Genomic DNA, 23307 nt, shown 5'->3' on the forward strand with positions numbered 1-23307 from the left:
AACTGCAGTGTATTGGTACGTATTTTGTGGTTTGCAAAAATGTCACAGATAACGTACATTTTGCCAATGAGGTTGCTCGTTTTATGAGAAAAAAAAGATATGTAAATGTGCAGATGTGAACGTTTGTTTGTGGACGTGTGTTCGGAGGATTCAAATGATTTGTCAATGCTTGCACAAGAGCGCATAAGAGGAAAACACTCGGACAGTTTGTGAAATAGTATTACAATAAAGGAAAAGTGCCCATAGTTACCAATTTACCATTAATAGTGTTCAAATATAGGCATCATTGTTACACTTACCGCTGTTTTCTCAGGTTGGAGCTGGAATTAATGTATGCTGAGATGTCCGTTCATATTGGTGCACACAGCATGCATTACATTATGAAACTGTTCTTTTTGACATCTTTGACTGAAAACAGGCTGAACTTGAGGCCACGTACGGGTGATCTGCCGTAGCTCACACATCTCCCTCTGCTTCGGCCATCATCTTCTGACTAAACGCGCGCTAATTTTATGCGGGTGATGCGTATCCACCTCTCGCGAAGCAGCCTCTCCAACGTTTCGCGAGACTTGCGAACACTTCATAACTTATTTTAAAATATATAATTAACTATCATCATTGACAGTAGCGGAGGAACGCCACCGAATGTAACGAAGTAAAAGTACAGTTTTCTCACAAGAAATGTACTTGAGTAAAAGTAAAAGTACCCATTTTTAAATATACTCTAAAAGTACAAGTTACCCAAAAAATGTACTCAAGTAAATGTAACGAAGTAAATGTAATTCGTTACTACCCACCTCTGGTGGTAGCTCACCGTAACAAGCATGACAGCATCGGTCGGGCACGCCTCCTTCAGCTCATGCCGACGAGCAAACGCTGGTCACATGTTGATTCTCGTCCTGCCTTTAATCACATCACTTTTTCATTTCCTCTTATTGCTTTCCTCCAACAAAACCTTTTCTTTCTTATTTGTCTCTGCTGCTTCGGACATGACTATATTATCCGACGAACAAAGTTGGGCTCGCATGTCCGAATGTAAGGAAGTGTGTGTGTTGGTGGAAGTGACGTATATGCCGTAAAGCAGTCGAATTTTGTAGTTCTTTTTTTTTCTCGGGTTACTACCCGAAACCCGAAGTTTAAAAGTACGATTAAAAACGATACAGACCCCATCAGGCTATGGCAGACGTGTCATTCAACCTATTGTAGTCGATTTATCATCACAAGAGTCTTAAAAAATATATAATGAAGGTTGAAAAGTTACCTAGTGCTGCTTTAAAAACAGTTTTTGCATTTATTCCTGAGAGGGCAAAGCTGAATCAGCATCATTACACCAGTCTCCAGTCTCACATGACACTCCAGTGTCCTTCAGAAATCATTCTAATATGCTGATTTGCTGCTTAAGAAACTTTTCTTATTATCAGTGTTGAAAACAGTTGTGCTTTTAATTTGTTTTATATTTCCAGGATTAATTGTTGAATAGAACATTGAAAATAACAGTATTTATTTGAAGTTAAATCTTAATTTGTAATATTATAAATGTCTTTTCTTTATGGAGGACCAAATTACTCAATTCAATAAATAATGAATTCAATAAAACAACAATTAAATGCACCAGTTTATTTTGAAATAATTATATAATTAAATAATTAATGTATTGATTTAATAATTAAATAATTATTTTCATTAAATATTAATTAAATAAATAAATGTATCTATTAATTTTGTACAATTACATAAAATTGTTTAATATTTTTCACAATTATCTCTTCCACACACACTGTTGTTATGTTTAAAAATCATTTTTTTTTGTGCTTTGGAAATGCATGATTCATCAAATAGGCATCATTCGTAAATGCAGCATATTATTATGAAAAACATCTTTCTAAAAAGGACATTAAATAATGAAAAAATAGATGTTTAAACATAATAGTGTGTGTGGAAGAGGTAATTGTGGAAAATATTAAACAATTTAATGTAATTTTACAAAATAAATAGATACATTTATTTATTTATTTATTTATTTAATATTTAATTAAATTAATTATTTCATTATTAAATTAATACATTAATTATTTATTTATTTCAGAATAAACTGGTACATTTAATTATTGTTTTATTGAATTTCATTTTGAGTAATTTGGTTCTCCAAATTTCTTTGACCGTTTAGTCCTTTTAATCTATTTAAAAAGTACTTTTGGGTTTAAACTGTTTAAAAGGGTTTAAACTGTTTTATAATGGTGTGGACAGGAAGAAAAAGGGAGTTGGAGTGATCATGAAGGAGGAAAATAAATGAAAATTGAAATGGAAAAATATTCTGGAGGTCAAGAGACTGTCAGATAGGTTGATGAGCATACCAGAGCAGGAGCAGATTTGAATGGACATGTGGGGAAGGGAATAGTGGGGACGAGAAAGTGATGGGCAGGTTTGGTCTTCAGGAAAGGAACCCAGAAGGACAGAGGTTGAAGGACTTTTCTAAAAGTATGGAGATGGCTGTGGGAAACACGTACTTTCAGAAGAGTCAGGAACACAGGGTGACATATAAGAGTGGTGGCAGGAGCACATAAGTGGACTATATCTTATGTAGACTAGACGCTGTAATCTGATGAAAATTAGAAAAGTTAAAGTTGTTGGAGTTGAGAGTGTAGCTACACAGCATAGGATGGTGGTGTGTAAGATGACTCTGGTGGTGAGCAAGATGAAGAGAGTAAAGGCAGAGCAGAAGACAAAGTGGTTGAAGTTGGAAAAGGAAGAGTGCTGTGTGGTTTTCAGGGAGGAGTTGAGACAAGCTTTAGGTGGTCAAGAAGGGCTTCCAGAAGACTGGACTACTACAGCCAAAGTGATCAGGGAGACAGGTAGAAAGGTGCTAGGTGTGTCATCTGAAAGGCGGAAAGAAAACAAGGAGACTTGGTGGTGGAATGAGGAAGTCCAGGAGAGTATCCAGAGGAAGAGGTTAGCTAGGAAGAAGTGGGACAGTGAGAGGACAGAGGAAAGTAGACAGGAATATAGGGTGATGCAGCGTGAGGTTAAGATATAGGTGGCAAAGGCCAAGCAGAAAGCGTATGAGGACATGTATGCAGGGTTAGATAGTAAGGACGGTGAGAGGGATGTGTATCGTTTGGCGAGGCAGAGGGATAGAGATGGAAAGGATGTTGATTTAGCAGGTTAGATTGATTAAAGATAGAGATGGAAATGTGTTGACAGTTTACAGGAGGGTGAGGGAAAGATGGAAGGAGTACTTTGAGGAACTGATGAATGAGGAAAATGACAGGGAGAGAAGAGTTGTAGAGGCAAATATTGTTGACCAGGAAGTAGAAAGTATTAGCAAGGATGAAGTTATGAGAGCTTGGAAGAGGATGAAGAGAGGAAAGGCAGTTGGTCCTGATGACATATACTAGTGGAGGTATGGTAAGTGTCTAGGAGAGATGGCAGTAGAGTTTTTAACTAGGTTGTTCAATGAGGTTTTAGAGAGTGAGAGGATGCCTGAGGAAGGGATGAGAAGTGTTTTGGTGGCGATTTTTAAGAATACGGGAGATGTGCAAAGTTGTGGAAACTACAGGGCTGAGCCATACAATAAGCCATACAATGAAGTGGCGGGAAAGAGTAGTGGAAGCAAGACTGAGCAGAGAAGTGGACATTTGTGAGCAGCAGTATGGTTTCATGCCAAGAAAGAGCACTACAGATGCATTATTTGCTTTGAGAATGTTAATGGAGAAGTACAGAGAGGGTCAGAAAGAGCTGCATTGTGTCTTTGTAGATTTAGAGAAAGCATATGACAGAGTGCCAAGAGAGGAGCTGTGGTATTGTATGAGGAGGTCTGGAGTGGCAGAGAAGTATGTTAAAGTTGTACAGGATATCTAGGAGTAGTAGGACAGTGGTAAGGTGTGCCGTATGTGAGACAGAGGACTTGACCATGAAGGTGGGACTGCATCAAGAGCCCCGTTTCCACCACAGGAACTTTTTCCAGGAACCAGGAACTTTGGGTGGTACTCTGTGTGTTTAGACCGCAGGAACCAGGGTCTAAATGAAGTTCCGGGTAAATATTTCCCCCTCTAAACGGCCCTGCTCGCGAGGGAGTACTTTTTCAAAGTTCAGGAACTTTCGAGGGCGGGACTTGGGCGCTGAACATGCCGATTGGTTTAGCTCACGCAGCATTTTATTTCAACCGGCATTTTTAAAAGTATTTTGCGAGGTTCGGTCTACGTTCAGTAAATATCAGTCTTGCTCTCTGTCTGATGGCGTGCGTTCGTCTCAGCCATCTCACGTTCAATGTCCGTAATAGCTGATAATAATATACATTGTCATTTTAAATCTAGCTTTACAAGCTTTCTGAATATGCTGCATGCTGCTGAATCTGCATATTAGTGCTCTTTTCTGTCGTTGTTAATTACCTCTTAGGAAGCCTATACATAACCAGCAAAAGCAGCACAGCTTGAATCTCTTCCATACTCGTTATTAATTTTTTTTCACCATGTAAACGACCTGACCGATTACTTTTAAGTGTGCGTCCTTACATGACGTGACAAGAGTTACATCATGTTGACAAGAGAGGAAAGTTCATTTTTCTGAGGGGTAAACTTTTTATTTCGTAAGTTATGAAGATAATGTTGGAGTAATGACACAGCGTATATTGCCCCAGGCAGTTTTTACTTTAACTGCGCCTGACAGAAGAACTGATTTTTTTCTGAGATGATTACTTTACAACAAATAAATAGCTTATATAATGCCGTTAAGAGTTGCTATGGCCACAGTTAACACATTCCAGCTGCTGGAGAAAACAGCGTTGACATTTTTGATGCAGCAGACAAACTGCACGTCACAAAATGATTGCGATTGAAAGTCATCACATGTAAACACCAGATCGGTTTAGATAACGTCTCATGTAAACAGTCCACTATTACTGTCTGACACTGACTTGGAGGAGCAGTCGTGCGCAGTCCTACATCACCGGACTAATTTGCCTAATCTTCTCGGTCGAAACGCAGACAGTTGCAGGTCTGGGGGGGAGAAAAGTTCCTGTAAAAAAGTTCCTGGTACAAATTGTTCTGGGTAATTTTGGTGGAAACGGGGCTAAGGATCGGCTCTGAGCCCCTTCTTGTTTGCGGTGATGATGGACAGGGTGACAGATGAGGTCAGACAGGAATCTCCATGGACTATGATGTTTGCAGATCAAATTTTGATCTTTAGTGAGAGCAGGGAGCAGGTGGAAGAAGGTCTAGAGAGATGGAGGTTTGCTCTGGAGAGAAGAGGAATGAAGGTTAGTCGCAGCAAGACAGAATACATGTGTGTGAATGAAAGAGAACCAAGTGTAACAGTGAGGTTACAGGGAGAAGAGGTAAAGAAGGTGCAGGATTTTAAGTACATAGTCAACAGTCCAGAGCAATGGGAAGTGTGGAAAAGCGGTGAAGAAGCGTGTGCAGGCAGGTTGGAATGGGTGGAGAAAAGTGTCAGGTCTGTTGTGTGATAAAAGTGTACCAGCAAGAATGAAAGGAAAGGTGTACAGGACAGTAGTGAGACCAGCAGTAGTGAGACCAGCGATGTCTTTTGGTTTGGAGACAGTTGCACTGAGGAAAAGACAGGAGGAAGTGCTAGAGGTAGCAGAGCTGAAGATGTTGAGGTTCTCTCTGAGAGTGACGAGGATGGACAGGATCTGGAATGAGTACATCAGGGACAGCACATGTGAGATATTTTGGAGACAATGTTAGAGAGGCCAGGGTAAGATGGTTTGGACATGTTCAGAGGAGGGAGAGTGAATATATCGATAAAAGGATGCTGAGGTTAGAGCTGCCAGGCAGGAGGTCGAGAGGAAGACCAAAGAGGAGGTTTATTAAGGAGGACATGAAGGTAGTCGGTCTGAGAGAAGAGGATACAGAGGATAGGACAAGATGGAGGCAGATGGTTCGCTGTGGCGACCCCTGAAGGGAACAGCTGAAAGAAAAAGAGAAAGAATCTATTTAAAAAGTACTGATTTCTTTTCAAAAGAAATCTTACTTACCCCAAACTTCTGAATGGTAGTATATATTTACTTTTGTATTATTATTTATTTAGATTTTTTAGTACTGTATTTACAGCAATATTTTCAAAATCACTTATCTTTATCATCTTAATCAACATTATCTGCTTGTAAAATATCATGCTGGTTACATATTATTATATAAGCTTATTTGTAATGTGATTAGAAAGAATTTCACTATATTTGCATTTGTGTAATTCTTCTTGGCTTCTATACCCAATGCTGATATTTTCTAAAACAATGCCAGGTAATTGCCATTTATGTAATAATTGTACGCTTGATTATAAATCACGTACTAAGAAGGCATCTGCAAAGAACATAACTTAGAAATTCTACTAGCTCTTTTGCGGCATTTCTTTTTCAAGATCTAGGTTATTGGAATAAAAAGCAAGCGCACATGGTGGTCTAACAGAAACAAGGCTGTTTATTTTTGGATAAGATATTGTGTTAAAGTTAGTGTAAACTTTGTTTTACAATGACTGGCTTCTGAAAATCGGACCCGGTCAGGGACTTTACTCTAACCCATTGTTATTCTTTTCATCTTGTACAGTTTGTGAAAAGGATGTTGTAACCGTGTGTACCAACTCATCTCAAGAGCACATACACCCCTTCAAGGAGAAAATGGACTTTTTCATTGCCAATGGTGAGCTATGTTATGATGCGTGAGATTAGCCCACATTACCGTTTAGAAGAGGATCTGTATTCAAAATTTTCTTCTGTGCTCTGTCACATCAGCCAATCCCTGTCATCTAACTTCAGATATAAAGTCTAGTTGGTCTCTGAGACAACCTGACTCTCTAGAAGACTGGTGGAGAGAGTACACGTTTGCTTAAATTCTACAGGATTGTTTTATTTTGCAGATCATAGAGGCAGATATAAGATATAAACAGATGGAGATATAAACTGGTCGTCATTTACTACAGGGCAGATGGATGAGACGCTATAGTGATCTAGACAAATAAGATGTATTCTGTTTGTAGTTTATGAAGTTTAAAACTAAGCTTTTCTTTTCTTATATTTTTCCTACTTTGATTGTCTACACTAAACAGATAAGACAGCACACATCCTGCAGTTATAAAGAATATCTGCCGTATGCCCTTTTGGGGACCTGATAAGTGTCTGTGACTGCCTACCTGTACAAGATAGCTGGTCAGGTTCAGAAGACAGACGCAGAGATAGGAATCAGAGAGATTTTGGCAATGAATGAGACTTCTTAGTAAAGAAACATCAGTTTCAACATTGTATTTGAGGCCATAGTAGAAAGGCTTGGAATTTGGGACCATAGTGTTATTGGTAGCATGACTGACAAAGCAGTGCAATCCCAGCGGAAAGGGAACATTCTAAGATATTAAAGGGTTGGTTCACCCAAAAATGACTTTTCTGTCGTTAATTACTCACCCTCATGTTGTTCTAGACCCATAAGACATGAAGATATTTTTGATGTAATCCAAAAGCTCTCTAACCCCTCCATAGATAGCAATGTAATTAACACTTTCAAGGCCAAAAAAGGTAGTAAAAACATGTGACTCCACCTTAATTTTATGAAGCAACAAGAAAACTTTTTGTGTGCAAAAACAAACAAAAAGAACTATTTTTTTCAACAATTTCTTCTCATCTCATTTTTGGGTAAACTAACCCTTTAAGGCTAAAGTTCTGGCAAGGTACTTCAAGTAAATGAGCAAACATTCTTCCGCTAACATGAATAATCATGTTCATTCAGTTATCGGGTCCAATATTCCAAAAATGTTAGCACAAAAACATGATTTATTATTATTTATTTAACATTTTAGTTGGACATTCTTCTAGTATTTTTTTTTGTTTCAGAACATTCAAAAGTAACATTCCCATAAAATGCAGTTCCCTTAATGTTTGCATAACCCAAAAATGTTCAGAGAACATTAAGAAATAATGTTTTTTTAACTAAATGGAAACCTAAGTAAACCGTTCTAGTGTTGATACATGTGATATGGCTGCTAAAGAGGCTAAATTAAGATCCTGAAGTAATAGAAGATATTTTGGCTTTTAATATTGGAACCATTTGCAGGGGTCTTTACAAAAATGAAAAATGTGGTATTGATTATGATACAATTTCAAATGTTTCTTTTCATTTTACAGCACAAAACGAGCTAATTGCTGTAGACCACCAAGTGATATTGGCACGTAAAAGGTACAGTCACATCACTCTTGTTGAAAATATTACAAAAAATGTGAATTTCATAAACATTTTTGACATTTAATTACGTTAATTTATAATTATGGTCATTCTGAAAAGCCTGGTTCCTTTCTGGTACCTTATTATCTTTAACTTTGCTTCATGTCTTTTCTTTCTCAGCTTCTCTTACCTAGTGGATTATTTTGGGCTGAAGTCAAGGTCCGGGGAGCAGGAGATTGTCCCAAGCCATGTTTTCACACTTTGGTTCGAATTTTGCAATGACTTCAAGATCAGATGGAAGAGAGAGAACAAGGTCATTTCTAAACAGAGGTGAGAAATTAAACGCATTTTGAGTATCTAGCATCATATTTCCTGCTTTAAATGTGGGATAAGTGTTATTTCAAAACCCCTTTACAAAACGAACTCGGGCCGAGTCCAATAACAAACTTGTAGCCAATTCAGCAGGTAAGGGGCGTGTCTAATATTGTTGGTGAGAAGAGCGCTCAGTGCACGTCATTATTCAAAACACACGACACCCATGATGGACACTTTAGCCGAGAACTAATATATGCTGGCTTTTGCTTGAATATGCTCGTGTGTCATGTTCGCTTGTTTGTCTATTTGTGATCGTATCGTCGCTCATTTCAACGATGATAAAGAACCGTTCATTTTCACACCGTATGGGGCATCTATAGATCCTCACTGTCTGTTTCAAGCAGCTTACAAAATGTGTCCGACAAGTAAGATACTAAACTCCTAATATATGTTTGTTTCCTCTTTTCATGATCTACACAACCCTTATCCGGTCAGAATTGTTATATGTCGTTAGCTGGACTGTCGTGCTCGTGTACTATCGAGTTGTTCATGAGAACAGTTTGTGTGTTTTTGTGATTGCTTTTAACTCTCTAATCTCGTCATAATTGTAATATGTTCATTAGTTAGACTGTCGTGCTCGTGTACCATTGAGTTGTTCATGAGAACGGTTTGGGTTTTTGTGATGGAAGGGGTGACTTTTTCATTGAATATTCCTCCTGGATTAGTAACACACAGATTCTGCTATAGTCATTACCTGGGTTACTTATGTGTGGGGCGGAGCTATCAAAATAGGGGTGAGACCCTTTTGGGGGTAGGGGTAGTGTTTGTTTTGGTAATTTTGATATATAACCAACAGCTACCAGAAAGCACTTACGTTAAGTACGGTAAGTTTCCCCACCCTTAAAACTTTTTTATCCAAACACACAATGTGATAACCAAGTTAAGTGTAATTTTTTTCACTGACAATTGTTGCTTTTATTGCATTTCAGCATTAAATCTTGCTGGAATTGAAACATTACAGATAAGTAAAATGCAGTCTATCATCTTTTTTTCTTCAGAATAAAAGAGGTCCAACAATCAGTGCGCAACATGACAGCAGAGAAAAAGATTGAGACCAGAAGGGTCAATGCAAATGGACTGGTAAGCGTCTGCCATCATCTTTGATGAAGTCTGGATGGCAGATAGATAAGCAAACACTAGTAGCTACTGTTCTTTTATGAACCAGATTTAGAATAATGCAAGGACAGCTGATTAAGACTTTAAAATGATATGTGTTTCTGTATGTTTTATTTTATGACAGAAAGAGAGACTGCGTCTGAAAGAAGCAAGTCTGACCTCCAGCTAACTCTCTCTGCCATTACCAAAGAGGACCAAATTTCAAGACCCAGGCACTTGCATTATTGGTAGGGTCAGAATGCACCTGCTTGTGAGACACTTTTTCTCCAGACTGCATTTTACTGGACAGGGTGACAGCCTGTCTGTCAGATTAGTGGATCCTGTGTGTAGCCCAACAAATCACTCACTTGCACATTTATGATCCAAAGATCCCTTTAAATATGGTTTAGATATGAAGGAATGCTGTTCAAATTTAGAAACATTTAAAAAATGTTTATATTATTTATAAGTTTACTCAATCTGCTCTGGGATTTTCACCAGCCTAAACAATTAAAGCCTGGTTTCACAGACAGGGCTTAGATTAAGCCAGGATTAGGCCTTAGTTCAATTAGGACATTTAAGTAGCTTTTATAAACATGCCTTAGGGAGAAAAAAAAAACATTACTGATGTGCATCTTGAGACAAAACAATGGTATTTTAAGATATGCCAGTGCAAATTGCTTTCAGTTAAAACAGCTCAAACATGCATTTTAGACTGGAACTAATCTTAAACCTTTTCTGTGAAACTGGGGGTGAGTGTTCAAACATGTTAAAACAGCAATCTCGATATCGGACTTGGCAAAAGCACTAACTTTATTTTGTGTATTGAGTAACAAAGTTTTTATTGTCATATTGAATCATTACAGAATGTTACAAAACAAAGATAATGTACATGTAAAATAATATAATTGTAAACTATCCTTATCAGTTTTATTTTGGTCAACATCACACATTTTTATTAACAACAGTTATGTTGCTTTATCACATCTCTGTCATTTAATAACAGTAATATTGTTCCTTTAGCATTAAACGCATCACTGTAAAAACTTTTCACTGTTATAAAAACATAATTATCCATCCATTTAAATGTAGCCTAATTTTTTTTTTTTTCACATCAAACATGAAATTCAAAGTGATCAAGACGATTGTGACTTTGTGACCAAAATAGAACCGTTGGAATGTTTTATTTTATTTTATACAAATGTACTTATTTATTTACATCCAAATGTATCTACATTATAATGGTATCTACATTGATCCACACAGTGGAAAATAATAAGCATATTTTGAATGTCATTCTTTTATAGTAGCCTATTATAACTTATGCAACTTGTTTAATAGTAGGCTACTTTTAATTGCATCCATTGTATTTCTTCACAATATTAAGGCCACATTTAAACGACTTTCAGACAAACACACATAAACTGCCTACAACATTGACGTCAGCGAGTTTAATCCAAGTCGACAGAAGTACAGCGGCACTGTTTCACGCGGCGCACGCGCTTCTTCTTGGTGCTGGGGATTTGCCCGGGACAGATGAGCGTGTAAGTGACAGTCGTGAAACTCTTTGGCTTACACACGGAGCACGACTGAAACGCACTATCCTCTTGATAAACGTGTCGAGGTATGTAGAATGAGTTGCACTGTCCGTAACAGAAGCGATTGATGATGGTGCGCGGCTGGCAACCGTCCTCGTAAATCATCAGTTTCAGCGGCTGCGTTTTACACCAGTCAAGTTTGAGATAACGGCGCTCCGTTACGTGTAAAGCCTCCTGGCTGGAGTCCAGCAAATCGTCCCCGGCTGAAGGCGGTCCCGTTCCACCAGAACTAGCCTGCGGTGTCTGCGGTGACTGTTCCGACTGGTTTGGGCTGTATTTATTTGGGTGAGGAATGGCGCCTTGAAATCCCCCGTTTCCCCTGATCTTCGCCGGATTGCAGAGCAGCCACAAGACCACGACAGTGACAGCTAATGCGTCTTTAGTCATTCTTTCACAAGAAGAAAGAGATATAATATTACATTTTAAATATATCGTTCTATAAATAAGTAAATATACAATATTATATAACTTAATTGTATAAAACATTCCATAAAATGTAGCCTAACAAAGGTGTATCCGTTTTTTGATTATTATTCAAATTCCCTACATTGACAACCAATTGCTGTTTTTCCTCTGGCAACTTATTTCTATAAACGCATTTCAGAAGTGATTTAAACATCCAGTAGATATGCACACTTACCTCAGATTAATAATAGTTCTTCTTCACATGGACTTCAGCTGTTCACAAAGGTCTTTGTATACCATAATAAAGTACAATTACAAATATGTTGAACCAAAAGTTCCAGATCTCAGAGTCAAAATAAGGTATGGAGCTCTGTTCTGAGCACTGACATTTAAGAGAATGGGGCAGTCCACGCCTCCTCAGCACTAAGATCTTTCACAGCACTTTGGGGATGGTCCAGTGCTTTTAGAGAGTAAAGTCCTTTCACGATGAAGGCACATCAGATGCATACTGTGATATTTGTAATTTAGTTGAATCATGAAGTTAAAAACATACCCCAGATTATCTGCACATGAACATATATATCATCTTTATTTGATTAAGTGGTATTACAATGAAAGTGCCAGGAGAATAATCATTCATGTTACAATCACCCTTTGCACCCTTGCTCTATTAATAATATGATTCATTTAGATATCAGACATAATTTAATATTGACTACTGTGAAAGTCATTTTCATAGAAATGTTTATGAACAACATGAGGTTCAGGCCTTGATATTGCTTGTAGCAGTTTCAAGTTCATCTTCCTCAGGGAAATGTGGCACAGATTTCTTGGCCACCACATTATCCAACCTCTGTCCCATCAGATATGGATTTGCACTCTAAAACACAGTTAGTGACAGATCCTGTGACATTTTACTTAAAATACGAGACACATGACGGTAAAATATGTATGTAATGGTGCTGGTCTAAAAGGATGCAACCAAAAAAATCCAAAGAAAAAGAATGCTTTATTTCATATTCATACCCTTTTTCTTCTTTTTGGCCCAGCCTTCAACTTTTCATACAACAGTCCTTTATTCTAAAAGAAGGGGAAAAATGATATTTAGTGCAGTCTGTACATATCTGTATATTATCTGTGCGTTAGCTGCTACAACTCTCATGGCAATTCTGAACTTTTTTTGTTTTGGTGAATTGGTGGCTAAGTCATTAGAATTCATTGATCTTCTTGCAAGCTTTCATATGATCTGCTTGCTTTCTTGCTTCATTTTTTCAAAAATTGAATCATTCAAATTCATACGAAATCACCACCTTGTAAAATAAAACTACCCCATTAAAATATTTTTTAAAGAGGTAATTTAAGGTCTTTTTACACTGATTTATATTAAAATGCTATTTTGCATTTAATTACTAGTAATTAATTAGGAAATTAATTTGATTGAGTTCACCAATTAGGGTGTAAGACTTGATGTAAAGGAGAACATGTATATGTATGTAAGTACAGCAAAGGTACATCAAAGAATCATCAATTAAATACGGTATATGCTAATGCACAAAATATGTTCTGACAGTTAGGTTACTTTTATCCTAAATACAATTAGCATAATAAAACTGAAAGTAAACTAATGTCACTACACTTCATGCAAATTCATTTTCAATTTAAATGAAAAATCAGATCCGGCCTGTTTCAAGGTGTCAGGTGTGAACTTACCCACTTCGCCAGAGCAGGGTAGTCGTGCTCAGGGTCAAAGAGATGCTGATGTTTCTGGAATTCTCGACTGAACTCAGCAGTGTCTGGAGAGTTCTCTAAACATCCATCAGCAGCTATAAAGACATGATCACATTTTTTTTTTTTAAGGAAACATGCACCCCATTCTCAAACCATTCACAGAAGTTTGGATTCCTTCAGGAATATGGTAAACATATTCAGTTTAATCAATATGAAACAAGTTGTATTTGCCTCAGATAATGGATTCCTCTTGGTTTTTGTGTAATTGATAATCTAAATGTACACTCTCAGAAAAAAAGGTACAGTGCTGTCACTGGGGCGATACCCTAAGGTACAAAAGTAAAAAGGTACATCTTTGTAACCCCTAAAAGGTACATATCAGTATTTTAAGAGTGTATATGTGTGTGTTCGGTAGCATTCGAGTCTGCGTACCAGTCTTTCCGAGGGGGCAAGGATTGGGAGGGTCAGGGTAACCATGGTCCTCACTGAAGTCTTTGGGAACACTGTCCCCAGTTAACTCTGCTACAATGTTAGGGATGTTCCCATACGGCCCGAGATGTTGGAGTCCCTCATGGGCACCACCTATTGGACAATGTGTAAAATTACAGATAAAGGTAACCGCGTAATGAGTTTAATAAAGGACAGCCCTTTAAACTGTGGCCAGTTATAATCCCTGTATAATCATTTAAAATCTGTTATTATACAGATAAACTATTACCTTGGATGCTGAGAGGACCCACTATGTTGGTGGCCTGGTGCGCGGGATACTCGACCCTAGGCCGAGCGATTCCCAGCTGCTCCATCACACCATGAAGCAGACGCTGGATATCCGCCTCCGACACCTGATCCACCGTGCGTGGACTACGGCCAGAAACGACGGCCATCGAGCTTATGATGACACCCAGAAGAACCGTGTGTGTCATTTTCGGAGACGAACCCATCGTTGACGTTCACTACACCCAGATTAAACATGGTAACGTTAGTGTACAAATGTAAAAATATTGCTGCCATGCTAAAACGTCAGATATAAACACGATAGCCTATATAGCTACATTTTTTATAATATTTATGTTCAATGACCAGCTAGAGTAGACATTTGGTTTTAAATGCTATAAAATATATTATTGAGCTCACAGAAAACGCACATCCCCGGGTGTAACTAGTCTACGTCACAAGGCTTGATAAAAACATAGGTCGTTATCTTAAACGCGCACATTAAGAAACATACAATCGATAACGTTGTTCACTAAAGTTAAAAGTACAACGTGTTGTATACAGAATAAAGAGTTTAGCAAATACAGAGAGGTAACCTACCATGTAATCTGGACTGAGAGAGTGTCGGGTTCAGCACAGATGATGATGCCCTCAACCCTCCTCCTCGCTTATTTGCTCTGTTGCTAAGCAGCAGAATCCTCTCAGCTCTACAAATGATCATTGGTTTACGAAGTAAAGTTAAAACATGCAACTGTAGTTTATTGGAAACGGTGGGCTTATGAGGAAACAAAACTTATATTTTCCATATAATTATTTTTAATTATAATAAATAAATCACTTCTAAATGTCATGTCGTCATAGTCCATTACTAGGCTACATTGTGTGTCATGGTGCCAGTTTAATTTTGTTCACGCTTACGTGGCAGTTACAACCCCATTTCCAGAAAAGTTGGGACATTTTGTAAAATGCTATAAAATCAAGAATCTGTGATTTTTTTTTTTTTTTAATTCTTTTTAAAAAAAATTTTTTAATTATCTTTCATCTTTTATTTAGGCCTACTGACAAAAGAGGATTTTCAATAGGCTATTTTGATGGCTGCAACTATCCGACAACTGTCATCACATCTTTTAATTATGAATGTGTGATTGATTATAATTTCACTTTTTTAAGCTTTAGTTAGTGTTTCATGTTGCTGTTTGAGTGTAAACAACATCCGCAAAATTCAAAGCAAAGGGAGATTTTTTCTTTTAAAGAAATTGCTTTTTAAGAATTACAAACGGCTGGTAGGGATTACATAAGCTTCCTCCCAGGTTAGTAACATCACTAACCCCGAAATTTACATAAACCCTGTCCCCAGGAACACGCATGTTGAGAATTTATAGATTATCATGACAGAATATGCTAATCAATGACTTGAAGGTAGTAAACTCCACACCAGCTATACATAAACCAATCAACTAACCATTAAAAAACGGTCCTGTTGTTTTCTACATTGTCACTTCTTCTCGAGTCACTCCATTATTGTCTGACTCCAATTTGAACATAAAAGGCTGTGAACAAAAACTGTTTCATGGACTGCCTGCATGAGGTTATCAGAGGTGCTTGAAGCTCCACCCCGTGAAAAGCAGCTCATTTGCATTTAAAGGGACACACAAAAATTACATGTTTTTGCTCACCTTCAAAAGTGACCATTTTAACATGCTATAAAAAATGATCTGTGGGGTATTTTGAGCTAAAAACAATAAGCATCTTGTAAAAAGGGGCAATCAACAACCCCCCTTAAATCATTTGGGAGTTGCATAAGGATACTCACTATATCATATAGGGAGTATCCTTATGCAACTCCCAAATGATTTAAGGGGGGTTGTTGATTGCCCCTTTTTACAAGATGCATATACAGTCTTGTTCAAAATAATAGCAGTACAATGTGACTAACCAGAATAATCAAGGTTTTTAGTATATTTTTTATTTCTACGTGGCAAACAAGTTACCAGTAGGTTCAGTAGATTCTCAGAAAACAAACAAGACCCAGCATTCATGATATGCACGCTCTTAAGGCTGTGCAATTGGGCAATTAGTTGAAAGGGGTGTGTTCAAAAAAATAGCAGTGTCTACCTTTGACTGTACAAACTCAAAACTATTTTGTACAAACATTTTTTTTTTCTGGGATTTAGCAATCCTGTGAATCACTAAACTAATATTTAGTTGTATGACCACAGTTTTTTAAAACTGCTTGACATCTGTGTGGCATGGAGTCAACCAACTTGTGGCACCTCTCAGCTGTTATTCCACTCCATGATTCTTTAACAACATTCCACAATTCATTCACATTTCTTGGTTTTGCTTCAGAAACAGCATTTTTGATATCACCCCACAAGTTCTCAATTGGATTAAGGTCTGGAGATTGGCCTGGCCACTCCATAACATTAATTTTGTTGGTTTGGAACCAAGACTTTGCCCGTTTACTAGTGTGTTTTGGGTCATTGTCTTGTTGAAACAACCGTTTCAAGGGCATGTCCTCTTCAGCATAGGGCAACATGACCTCTTCAAGTATTTTAACATATGCAAACTGATCCATGATCCCTGGTATGCGATAAATAGGCCCAACACCATAGTAGGAGAAACATGCCCATATCATGATGCTTGCACCTCCATGCTTCACTGTCTTCACTGTGTACTGTGGCTTGAATTCAGAGTTTGGGGGTCGTCTCACAAAGTGAAGTTTTATTAACTAATTTCGGGAGGAGCACTAACAGATAATTAAACAATGGAGCCGTCAGCTAATCAAACCTAATTAACAAGGGGAGCACGTCAGATAATTAAACCTAATTAAACACAGGTGGAGCATGCTAAGCTAATCAATCTGATCAACGATAGGAGGTGTACTTATACTACAGATTTACCTCCTCTCGTTGACCATTTTCATTTTGGCATCCCTCCACCACCCCATCTCCTCACTTCAATTTAATAAACCCTCATTAGATGCCATCACAATCCATAAAACATTACAGTCTAGTTATAGAGTATCTTTACCACAGGGGGGGGATACTCTGGGTTCGGGCAAAAATCCGAGTCCGGAGCCCTCCCCTGGACAGCACGCCAAATACGCATAATCTTTACTCTATTTAATTTGATGTAAGTGGGAACTCGTGAACTGCCTGTGGCCCTTGGACCCAAAAAGAACAATTTTACTCTCATCAGTCCACAAAATGTTCCTCCATTTCTCTTTAGGCCAGTTGATGTGTTCTTTGGCAAATTGTAACCTCTTCTGCACATGCCTTTTTTTTAACAGAGGGACTTTGCGGTGGATTCTTGAAAATAGATTAGCTTCACACAGACGTCTTCTAACTGTCACAGTACTTACAGGTAACTCCAGACTGTCTTTGATCATCCTGGAGGTGATCATTGGCTGAGCCTTTGCCATTCTGGTTATTCTTCTATCCATTTTGATGGTTGTCTTCCGTTTTCTTCCACGTCTCTCTGGTTTTGCTCTCCATTTTAAGGCATTGGAGATCATTTTAGCTGAACAGCCTATCATTTTTTGCACCTCTTTATAGGTTTTCCCCTCTCTAATCAACTTTTTAATCAAAGTACGCTGTTCTTCTGAACAATGTCTTGAACAACCTATTTTCCTCAGCTTTCAAATGCATGTTCAACAAGCGTTGGCTTCATCCTTAAATAGGGGCCACCTGATTCACACCTGTTTCTTCACAAAATTGATGACCTCAGTGATTGAATGCCACACTGCTATTTTTTTGAACACACCCCTTTCAACTAATTCAACTAATTGCCCAATTTGCACAGCCTTAAGAGCGTGCATATCATGAATGCTGGGTCTCATTTGTTTTCTGAGAATCTACTGAACCTACTGGTAACTTGTTTGCCACGTAGCAATAAAAAAATATACGAAAAACCTTGATTATTCTGGTTAGTCACATTGTACTGCTATTATTTTGAACAAGACTGTATATAGGCTATATGTTGCCGTTTTACAAATGACATTTTTGCCAATCTCGCTCGATACAAGACAGCTGCTCAATAATCCGTGATCATTTTTGCCTGGTTCTCCTTTTCATGATCCAAACCATACATTTTCAAAGGAGACAGACCTGGACTTCAGGCAGGCCAGTCAAGCACATCCGCTCTACGGTGAAGAATGTCTAGATACTACTGTATTGTAGCACATGCAGAATGAGGCCTTACCAGAAAGATGTCATCTTGATGACATTAATTGTCTATACAATCCCATATACTTCTCCATGTCAATACCTTCACGCAAGTCATGCATGCCATTTGCAGATGCACCCCATAAGATGATAGATATTTGCACTATTCGCTGATGAAAGTCTGGATGGTTTGTTTTGCCATGGGACTGAAACCTTGATGTTCGTTTTTCCCTAAAACAAGCTGAAACATAAACTCATCTAACCACAGCACACATTTCCACTGTGCCTTGGACTATCTGAGATGAGCTCATGCCAAGAGAAGTCAGCACCATCTCTGCACAAAAGTTAAGAGATGTTACGTGCCAACAGTTTTCCAAAGTACTGCTGAGTCCATGTGGCTATATTTAACATAGTTGCATGACAGTTTCTCATACAATCCTATCTGAGGGTTCGAGGATCACGCCCATTCGACAGAGGTTTGCTGCCTTGCCCGGATGTACTGAGATTTCTCTGAATTCCCTGACTCTTTTCACAATATTACAAGTTAGATGGTGTAAAACCCTATACTTTGCAAATTTCGCATTGAGAAATTTTGGAATTGTTTGACAATTCAATCATGGAATTTGACACAAAGTGATGAGACATGACCCACATTTGCTTGCAAAGACTGAATCTTTTTTGTGGATGCTTCTTTTAAACAAACACAATACCCTCACTATTACCAATTTACCTGCTAATTGTTTCAAAACTTTAATTCAGATACTCTGAAATCTGTGTAAACATACGTATGTATATTGTGTAAAATGTGATAGCTTCATTTTCTTTATTAAAGGAACACTTTAATAGGAAAAAGAAATAGGCTTATTTTCCGAGTCCCCTTAGAGTTAAACAGTTGAGTTTTACCGTTTTTGAATCCATTCAGCCGATCTCTGTATCTGGCGGCAGAGCTTTTAGCATAGCTTAGCATACATCACTGAATTGGATTAGACCGTTAGCATCGCACTCAGAAATGACAATAAACAGTAAAACTCAACTGTTTAACTCTAAGGGACTTGGAAAATGAGCCTATTTTCAAAAAAAGTGGAGTGTTCCTTTACATATTCAAAGACAAAACACAAAGCGGGCCAAAAATACACTTCACAACTTTTATTACAACAGAACATGTATATACAGCACAAAGCACAGTACGAATGCATACGGAGGGTTAGTTGGATTGTCTTGAGGAGGACTGGAGGTTTAGAAGCACTTTCTATGGACGATGGAGGGACCTGCCTCATCATACTCCTGCTTGCTGATCCACATCTGCTGGAAGGTGGACAGGGAAGCCAGGATGGAGCCACCAATCCATACGGAATACTTACGTTCAGGGGGAGCAATGATCTAGAGCACGAACACAAGCACATAGTTAGACTGTAAAACTGGAGCTATAAAACTCGATAAACTTGAGTTTTTTGATAACTCGAAAAAGAGCTCATTTAGTCAGTTAAAAGTTTACCTTGATCTTCATTGTACTAGGGGCCAGAGCAGTGATCTCTTTCTGCATTCGGTCAGCGATACCAGGATACATGGTGGTACCACCGGACAGGACATTGTTGGCGTACAGATCCTTGCGGATGTCAATGTCGCACTTCATAATGCTGTTGTAGGCGGTTTCATGGATGCCAGCAGACTCCATACCTGTGAGGTGCAGTCACATTGCGTATATTTCGGAAGAGAGCACTTGTGATGTATGGATTGATTAAATTAAGGCCCAACTAAAACATACCAATAAAAGAGGGCTGGAAGAGGGTCTCGGGGCAGCGGAAACGCTCATTTCCAATGGTGATGACCTGGCCGTCAGGCAACTCATAGGACTTCTCCAGAGAGGAGGAGGAGGCAGCAGTGGCCATCTCATTCTCAAAGTCCAGAGCGACGTAGCACAGCTTCTCCTTAATATCACGCACAATCTCACGCTCAGCTATGGAAAACAGAGGACAGAGAAAATTGCGAAGTATATTAGGAAAATTGCGATGCTGAAAAAAATACATGACTACTATATTACCCCATTTATTGCATGGCTGCTCACTGAATAAATGAGTAACGTGGATATGAAATATTGATTTGCGTTGAAATGATTTATCTGCTTAAAAAAAAGTGTACACTGTACAAAACTATCTGCCAAAGCAATGAGACAAACAATTTTACATTAATATTAAAACTTTGAGGTAATTTCTTTTTACTGGAGTGTTTACAAATTTCTAAACAAAAGAAGTTTGATTCTTTTAGAGCACCCACCAGTTGTCACAAAAGAGTAACCACGCTCTGTCAGGATCTTCATGAGGTAGTCGGTGAGATCTCGCCCGGCCAGATCCAGACGCATGATGGCGTGAGGTAGGGCATAACCCTCATAGATGGGGACATTGTGGGTTACACCATCACCAGAGTCCAGCACGATACCTGTAACATGATGCATTGGCATATCAAGTATTCTATTGGCATGTCAAGTATTGCTTTCTATTACAGATGTATATAGGAATGAATGCTTATGATGCTATGTATTGCTTCTAGGGATTTGATAGACACTGACCAGTGGTACGGCCAGAGGCGTACAGGGAGAGCACAGCCTGAATGGCAACGTACATGGCAGGGACGTTGAAGGTCTCAAACATGATCTGAAAAGTGAGAAAAATAAAGCCAGGGTTATTATTGTTAACTAAAATCATAGATAGATAGATAGATAGATAGATAGATAGATAGATAGATAGATAGATAGATAGATAGATAGATAGATAGATAGATAGATAGATAGATAGATAGATAGATAGATAGATAGATAGATAGATAGATAGATAGATAGATAGATAGATAGATAGATAGATAGATAGATCCAAAAACTTTTACTAAAATTAAACGAGAACAGAAAATATTAAAAATCTCATTCAATTACTAACAAAAACATTAATTTTTTTTACAAAAATAACATTGGATTTAGCACAGCAATGCTAAACATGTAATGTAATGTGTTTAAGGGCCACAAGGGGGTACTAGAGCATCCGCTCAGAGAAATATATATATCAGAAGGGATATATAAATGAATAAAATAAAACAGTTAAGATTTATATTTTACACCAATACAGTTATAGGCTACCTTTTTCTTCTTTTTTTAAGTATAAATGGGTTTGCTTCCACTGTTCCACAACATAGGGTCCCCCAAGAGGGGACATATTTGGGGTCCAGATAAAAACTAGTAAAGCCCTGCATTAGCTTACCTGTGTCATCTTCTCTCTGTTGGCTTTAGGGTTGAGGGGGGCTTCAGTGAGCAGAGTGGGGTGCTCTTCGGGGGCCACACGCAGCTCGTTGTAGAAAGTGTGGTGCCAGATCTGAAAACATTGAAATATATTAAATGAATGAATGCATGGAGTGAATTCCTTGGTGGTCAAACTTAGGGGGGGAAATGTTGGATGAAAAACAAATCAGCATTTGGTAATAATTCACTGATTGCTACCTTCTCCATGTCATCCCAGTTGGTGATGATGCCGTGTTCGATGGGGTATTTCAGAGTGAGGATACCCCTCTTGCTCTGAGCCTCATCTCCCACATAACTGTCTTTCTGACCCATACCGACCATCACGCCCTGAGGTAGAAGAATCATGGGTTAGATCTATAATCTGTATCCAGTTTGTTTATAATCTACATGTTCCAATATGCAAATCATGAATTTACAACATGCTTTGGAGGCCCACCTGGTGACGGGGTCTGCCAACAATAGAGGGAAAGACAGCACGGGGAGCATCATCACCGGCGAATCCAGCCTTGACCAAACCAGAACCATTGTCGCACACGAGTGCGGTAGTCTCGTCGTCGTCACACATGATTGGTCTTTTTTAGAATGGTCCTAGGGGAAAGAAAACATGTGTTAGGAGGGTGTATAACTGTACATCTAAAGACATTGTTATGTTTTAGCATTATATTTCAAAAAATGGTCAAGATAGAGCCTGCAGTGTAAAACGCAGGTAAGGCCAAAAACAGCACAGCAGAAGAACCCCTTTAACTATTTTAGGCATCAGCTCTTGTCATTCCGAACAGAAGCCCCTGACCAAGTGTCCTATCTGTAGCTATTTCACAGTTGTCTGGTGACAAATGACAGCAGGACCTAATGGTCCCCTCCTCAGCTGTCTAGAAACTGTAAGAAATCCACTTGCGGGATGTGTCACTTCACTACATCTGTTGATGACTCCCTTTATTACAGCATTTTTAACCCCTATGAGATCTAGACATGGATTCCAATCCAATGAATCCTTCAATAAAAAATACAGTTACCACTTCATCTTGCTATCCTTCATTACTTCCAGTGTTATTTCTTTATGCCCAACCGTCTGTTTTTATACATTTCTCTAGCTACAGCAACAGATCTAATATTATCACAGAGGATGAGCGATTATCATAAAAGGACTTAATCAGAATAGTTTTCGTTAGGACCATAGATGTAAAAGCAGCCAATCATCCATCATCTGCATCAACAATTCCAGAGGTTCCTTCCCATAGGAGATGATGTGTTGGGTTATCCCTTCTCAAATCTTTCTCTCTTTCTGTCCCTCTCTCTCTCTCTGTCTCTCTTCCCTGAAGTAGTCCATAGATAATAGGTAGTAGCAAGCACTCACCAAGTTGTAGCACAAGACTGGGGTTTCCACTGGGATGAAGGGCATGGGAGAAGAATGTCCCTTAAATATGCTAGTGGTCGAGGGGGGGATCAGGGGCGGGATCAGGAGTTCACACAATGCCAAATAAGAGATGCTAGAAAATGTCCCACAGCCAGATTATCCTGTACTCCATGGTCTCCAGTATGATTACTAAAATGGACAAATGTTTCTTGAGAGGTGACAGATCCTCTTTGGTAGCAAAATAAGCAGTGGAAAACTGTTTGTTATGATTTCACAGCCAAATGGAAGACCAAAAAAAGCCAAGTATTCTCTGTATCTTTTAATATATTATGTTTTATGACATGTTCTGTTATTATGTGTGACCAACAAAAACACTAAATAGTTCTTAATGATAACTGAATGATTTGAATATCAACAGCATGTT

At 38.4% G+C, this 23307-nt stretch overlaps 4 protein-coding genes across 4 annotated transcripts in view; 1 reads left to right on the forward strand and 3 right to left on the reverse strand.

Annotated features, from left to right (window-relative positions):
• fmn1 (formin 1) overlaps positions 1-9908 on the forward strand; it is a 29771-nt gene extending 19863 nt beyond the window's left edge. Inside the window, exons 13-17 of the mRNA XM_067417530.1 lie at positions 6561-6653; positions 8126-8177; positions 8343-8492; positions 9536-9617; positions 9778-9908. Coding sequence (XP_067273631.1) covers positions 6561-6653; positions 8126-8177; positions 8343-8492; positions 9536-9617; positions 9778-9822 — 422 coding nt within the window. The 3' untranslated portion in view covers positions 9823-9908. The remainder of the gene's footprint in view (positions 1-6560; positions 6654-8125; positions 8178-8342; positions 8493-9535; positions 9618-9777) is intronic.
• Positions 9842-12079, reverse strand: grem1a (gremlin 1a, DAN family BMP antagonist). The gene is made up of 2 exons (XM_067417535.1): positions 11871-12079; positions 9842-11618 (listed from the first exon to the last, which is right to left on the reverse strand). Exon 2 carries the CDS (start codon positions 11615-11617, stop codon positions 11084-11086), a length of 534 nt encoding a protein of 177 aa, XP_067273636.1. The 5' UTR covers position 11618; positions 11871-12079; the 3' UTR covers positions 9842-11083.
• A 126-nt stretch (positions 12080-12205) lies between these two features.
• On the reverse strand, positions 12206-14803 carry scg5 (secretogranin V). Its single transcript, XM_067417534.1, has 6 exons — positions 14678-14803; positions 14082-14316; positions 13796-13945; positions 13346-13458; positions 12662-12715; positions 12206-12515 (listed from the first exon to the last, which is right to left on the reverse strand). The coding sequence occupies exons 2-6, from the start codon at positions 14302-14304 to the stop codon at positions 12399-12401; spliced, it is 657 nt and encodes a 218-aa protein (XP_067273635.1). The 5' UTR covers positions 14305-14316; positions 14678-14803; the 3' UTR covers positions 12206-12398.
• Positions 14804-19374: 4571 nt separating this feature from the next.
• On the reverse strand, positions 19375-22925 carry actc1a (actin alpha cardiac muscle 1a). The gene is made up of 9 exons (XM_067417536.1): positions 22884-22925; positions 21966-22117; positions 21728-21856; positions 21492-21602; positions 20810-20894; positions 20518-20679; positions 20009-20200; positions 19739-19920; positions 19375-19623 (listed from the first exon to the last, which is right to left on the reverse strand). Exons 2-9 carry the CDS (start codon positions 22092-22094, stop codon positions 19480-19482), a joined length of 1134 nt encoding a protein of 377 aa, XP_067273637.1. The 5' UTR covers positions 22095-22117; positions 22884-22925; the 3' UTR covers positions 19375-19479.
• Positions 22926-23307: the final 382 nt, after the last annotated feature.

This window comes from Pseudorasbora parva, chromosome 15 (assembly GCF_024679245.1).
Source record: "Pseudorasbora parva isolate DD20220531a chromosome 15, ASM2467924v1, whole genome shotgun sequence".
In the NCBI taxonomy this organism is placed as follows: Eukaryota; Metazoa; Chordata; class Actinopteri; order Cypriniformes; family Gobionidae; genus Pseudorasbora; species Pseudorasbora parva.

Excerpts from the sequence above, each read along its gene's own strand:
- grem1a (XM_067417535.1), bottom strand. The coding sequence starts at position 11,617 with ATGACTAAAGACGCATTAGCTGTCACTGTCGTGGTCTTGTGGCTGCTC.
- scg5 (XM_067417534.1), bottom strand. The coding sequence starts at position 14,304 with ATGGGTTCGTCTCCGAAAATGACACACACGGTTCTTCTGGGTGTCATC. Across the intron at positions 13,459-13,795 it reads TTGCCCCCTCGGAAAGACTG|CTGCTGATGGATGTTTAGAG; the intron begins GTACGCAGACTC and ends ATGTCTTTATAG. Across the intron at positions 12,516-12,661 it reads GGCCAAAAAGAAGAAAAAGG|AGTGCAAATCCATATCTGAT; the intron begins GTATGAATATGA and ends ACTGTGTTTTAG.
- actc1a (XM_067417536.1), bottom strand. The coding sequence starts at position 22,094 with ATGTGTGACGACGACGAGACTACCGCACTCGTGTGCGACAATGGTTCT. Across the intron at positions 20,680-20,809 it reads CGCCTCTGGCCGTACCACTG|GTATCGTGCTGGACTCTGGT; the intron begins GTCAGTGTCTAT and ends ATCATGTTACAG. Across the intron at positions 19,624-19,738 it reads CTAGTACAATGAAGATCAAG|ATCATTGCTCCCCCTGAACG; the intron begins GTAAACTTTTAA and ends TTCGTGCTCTAG.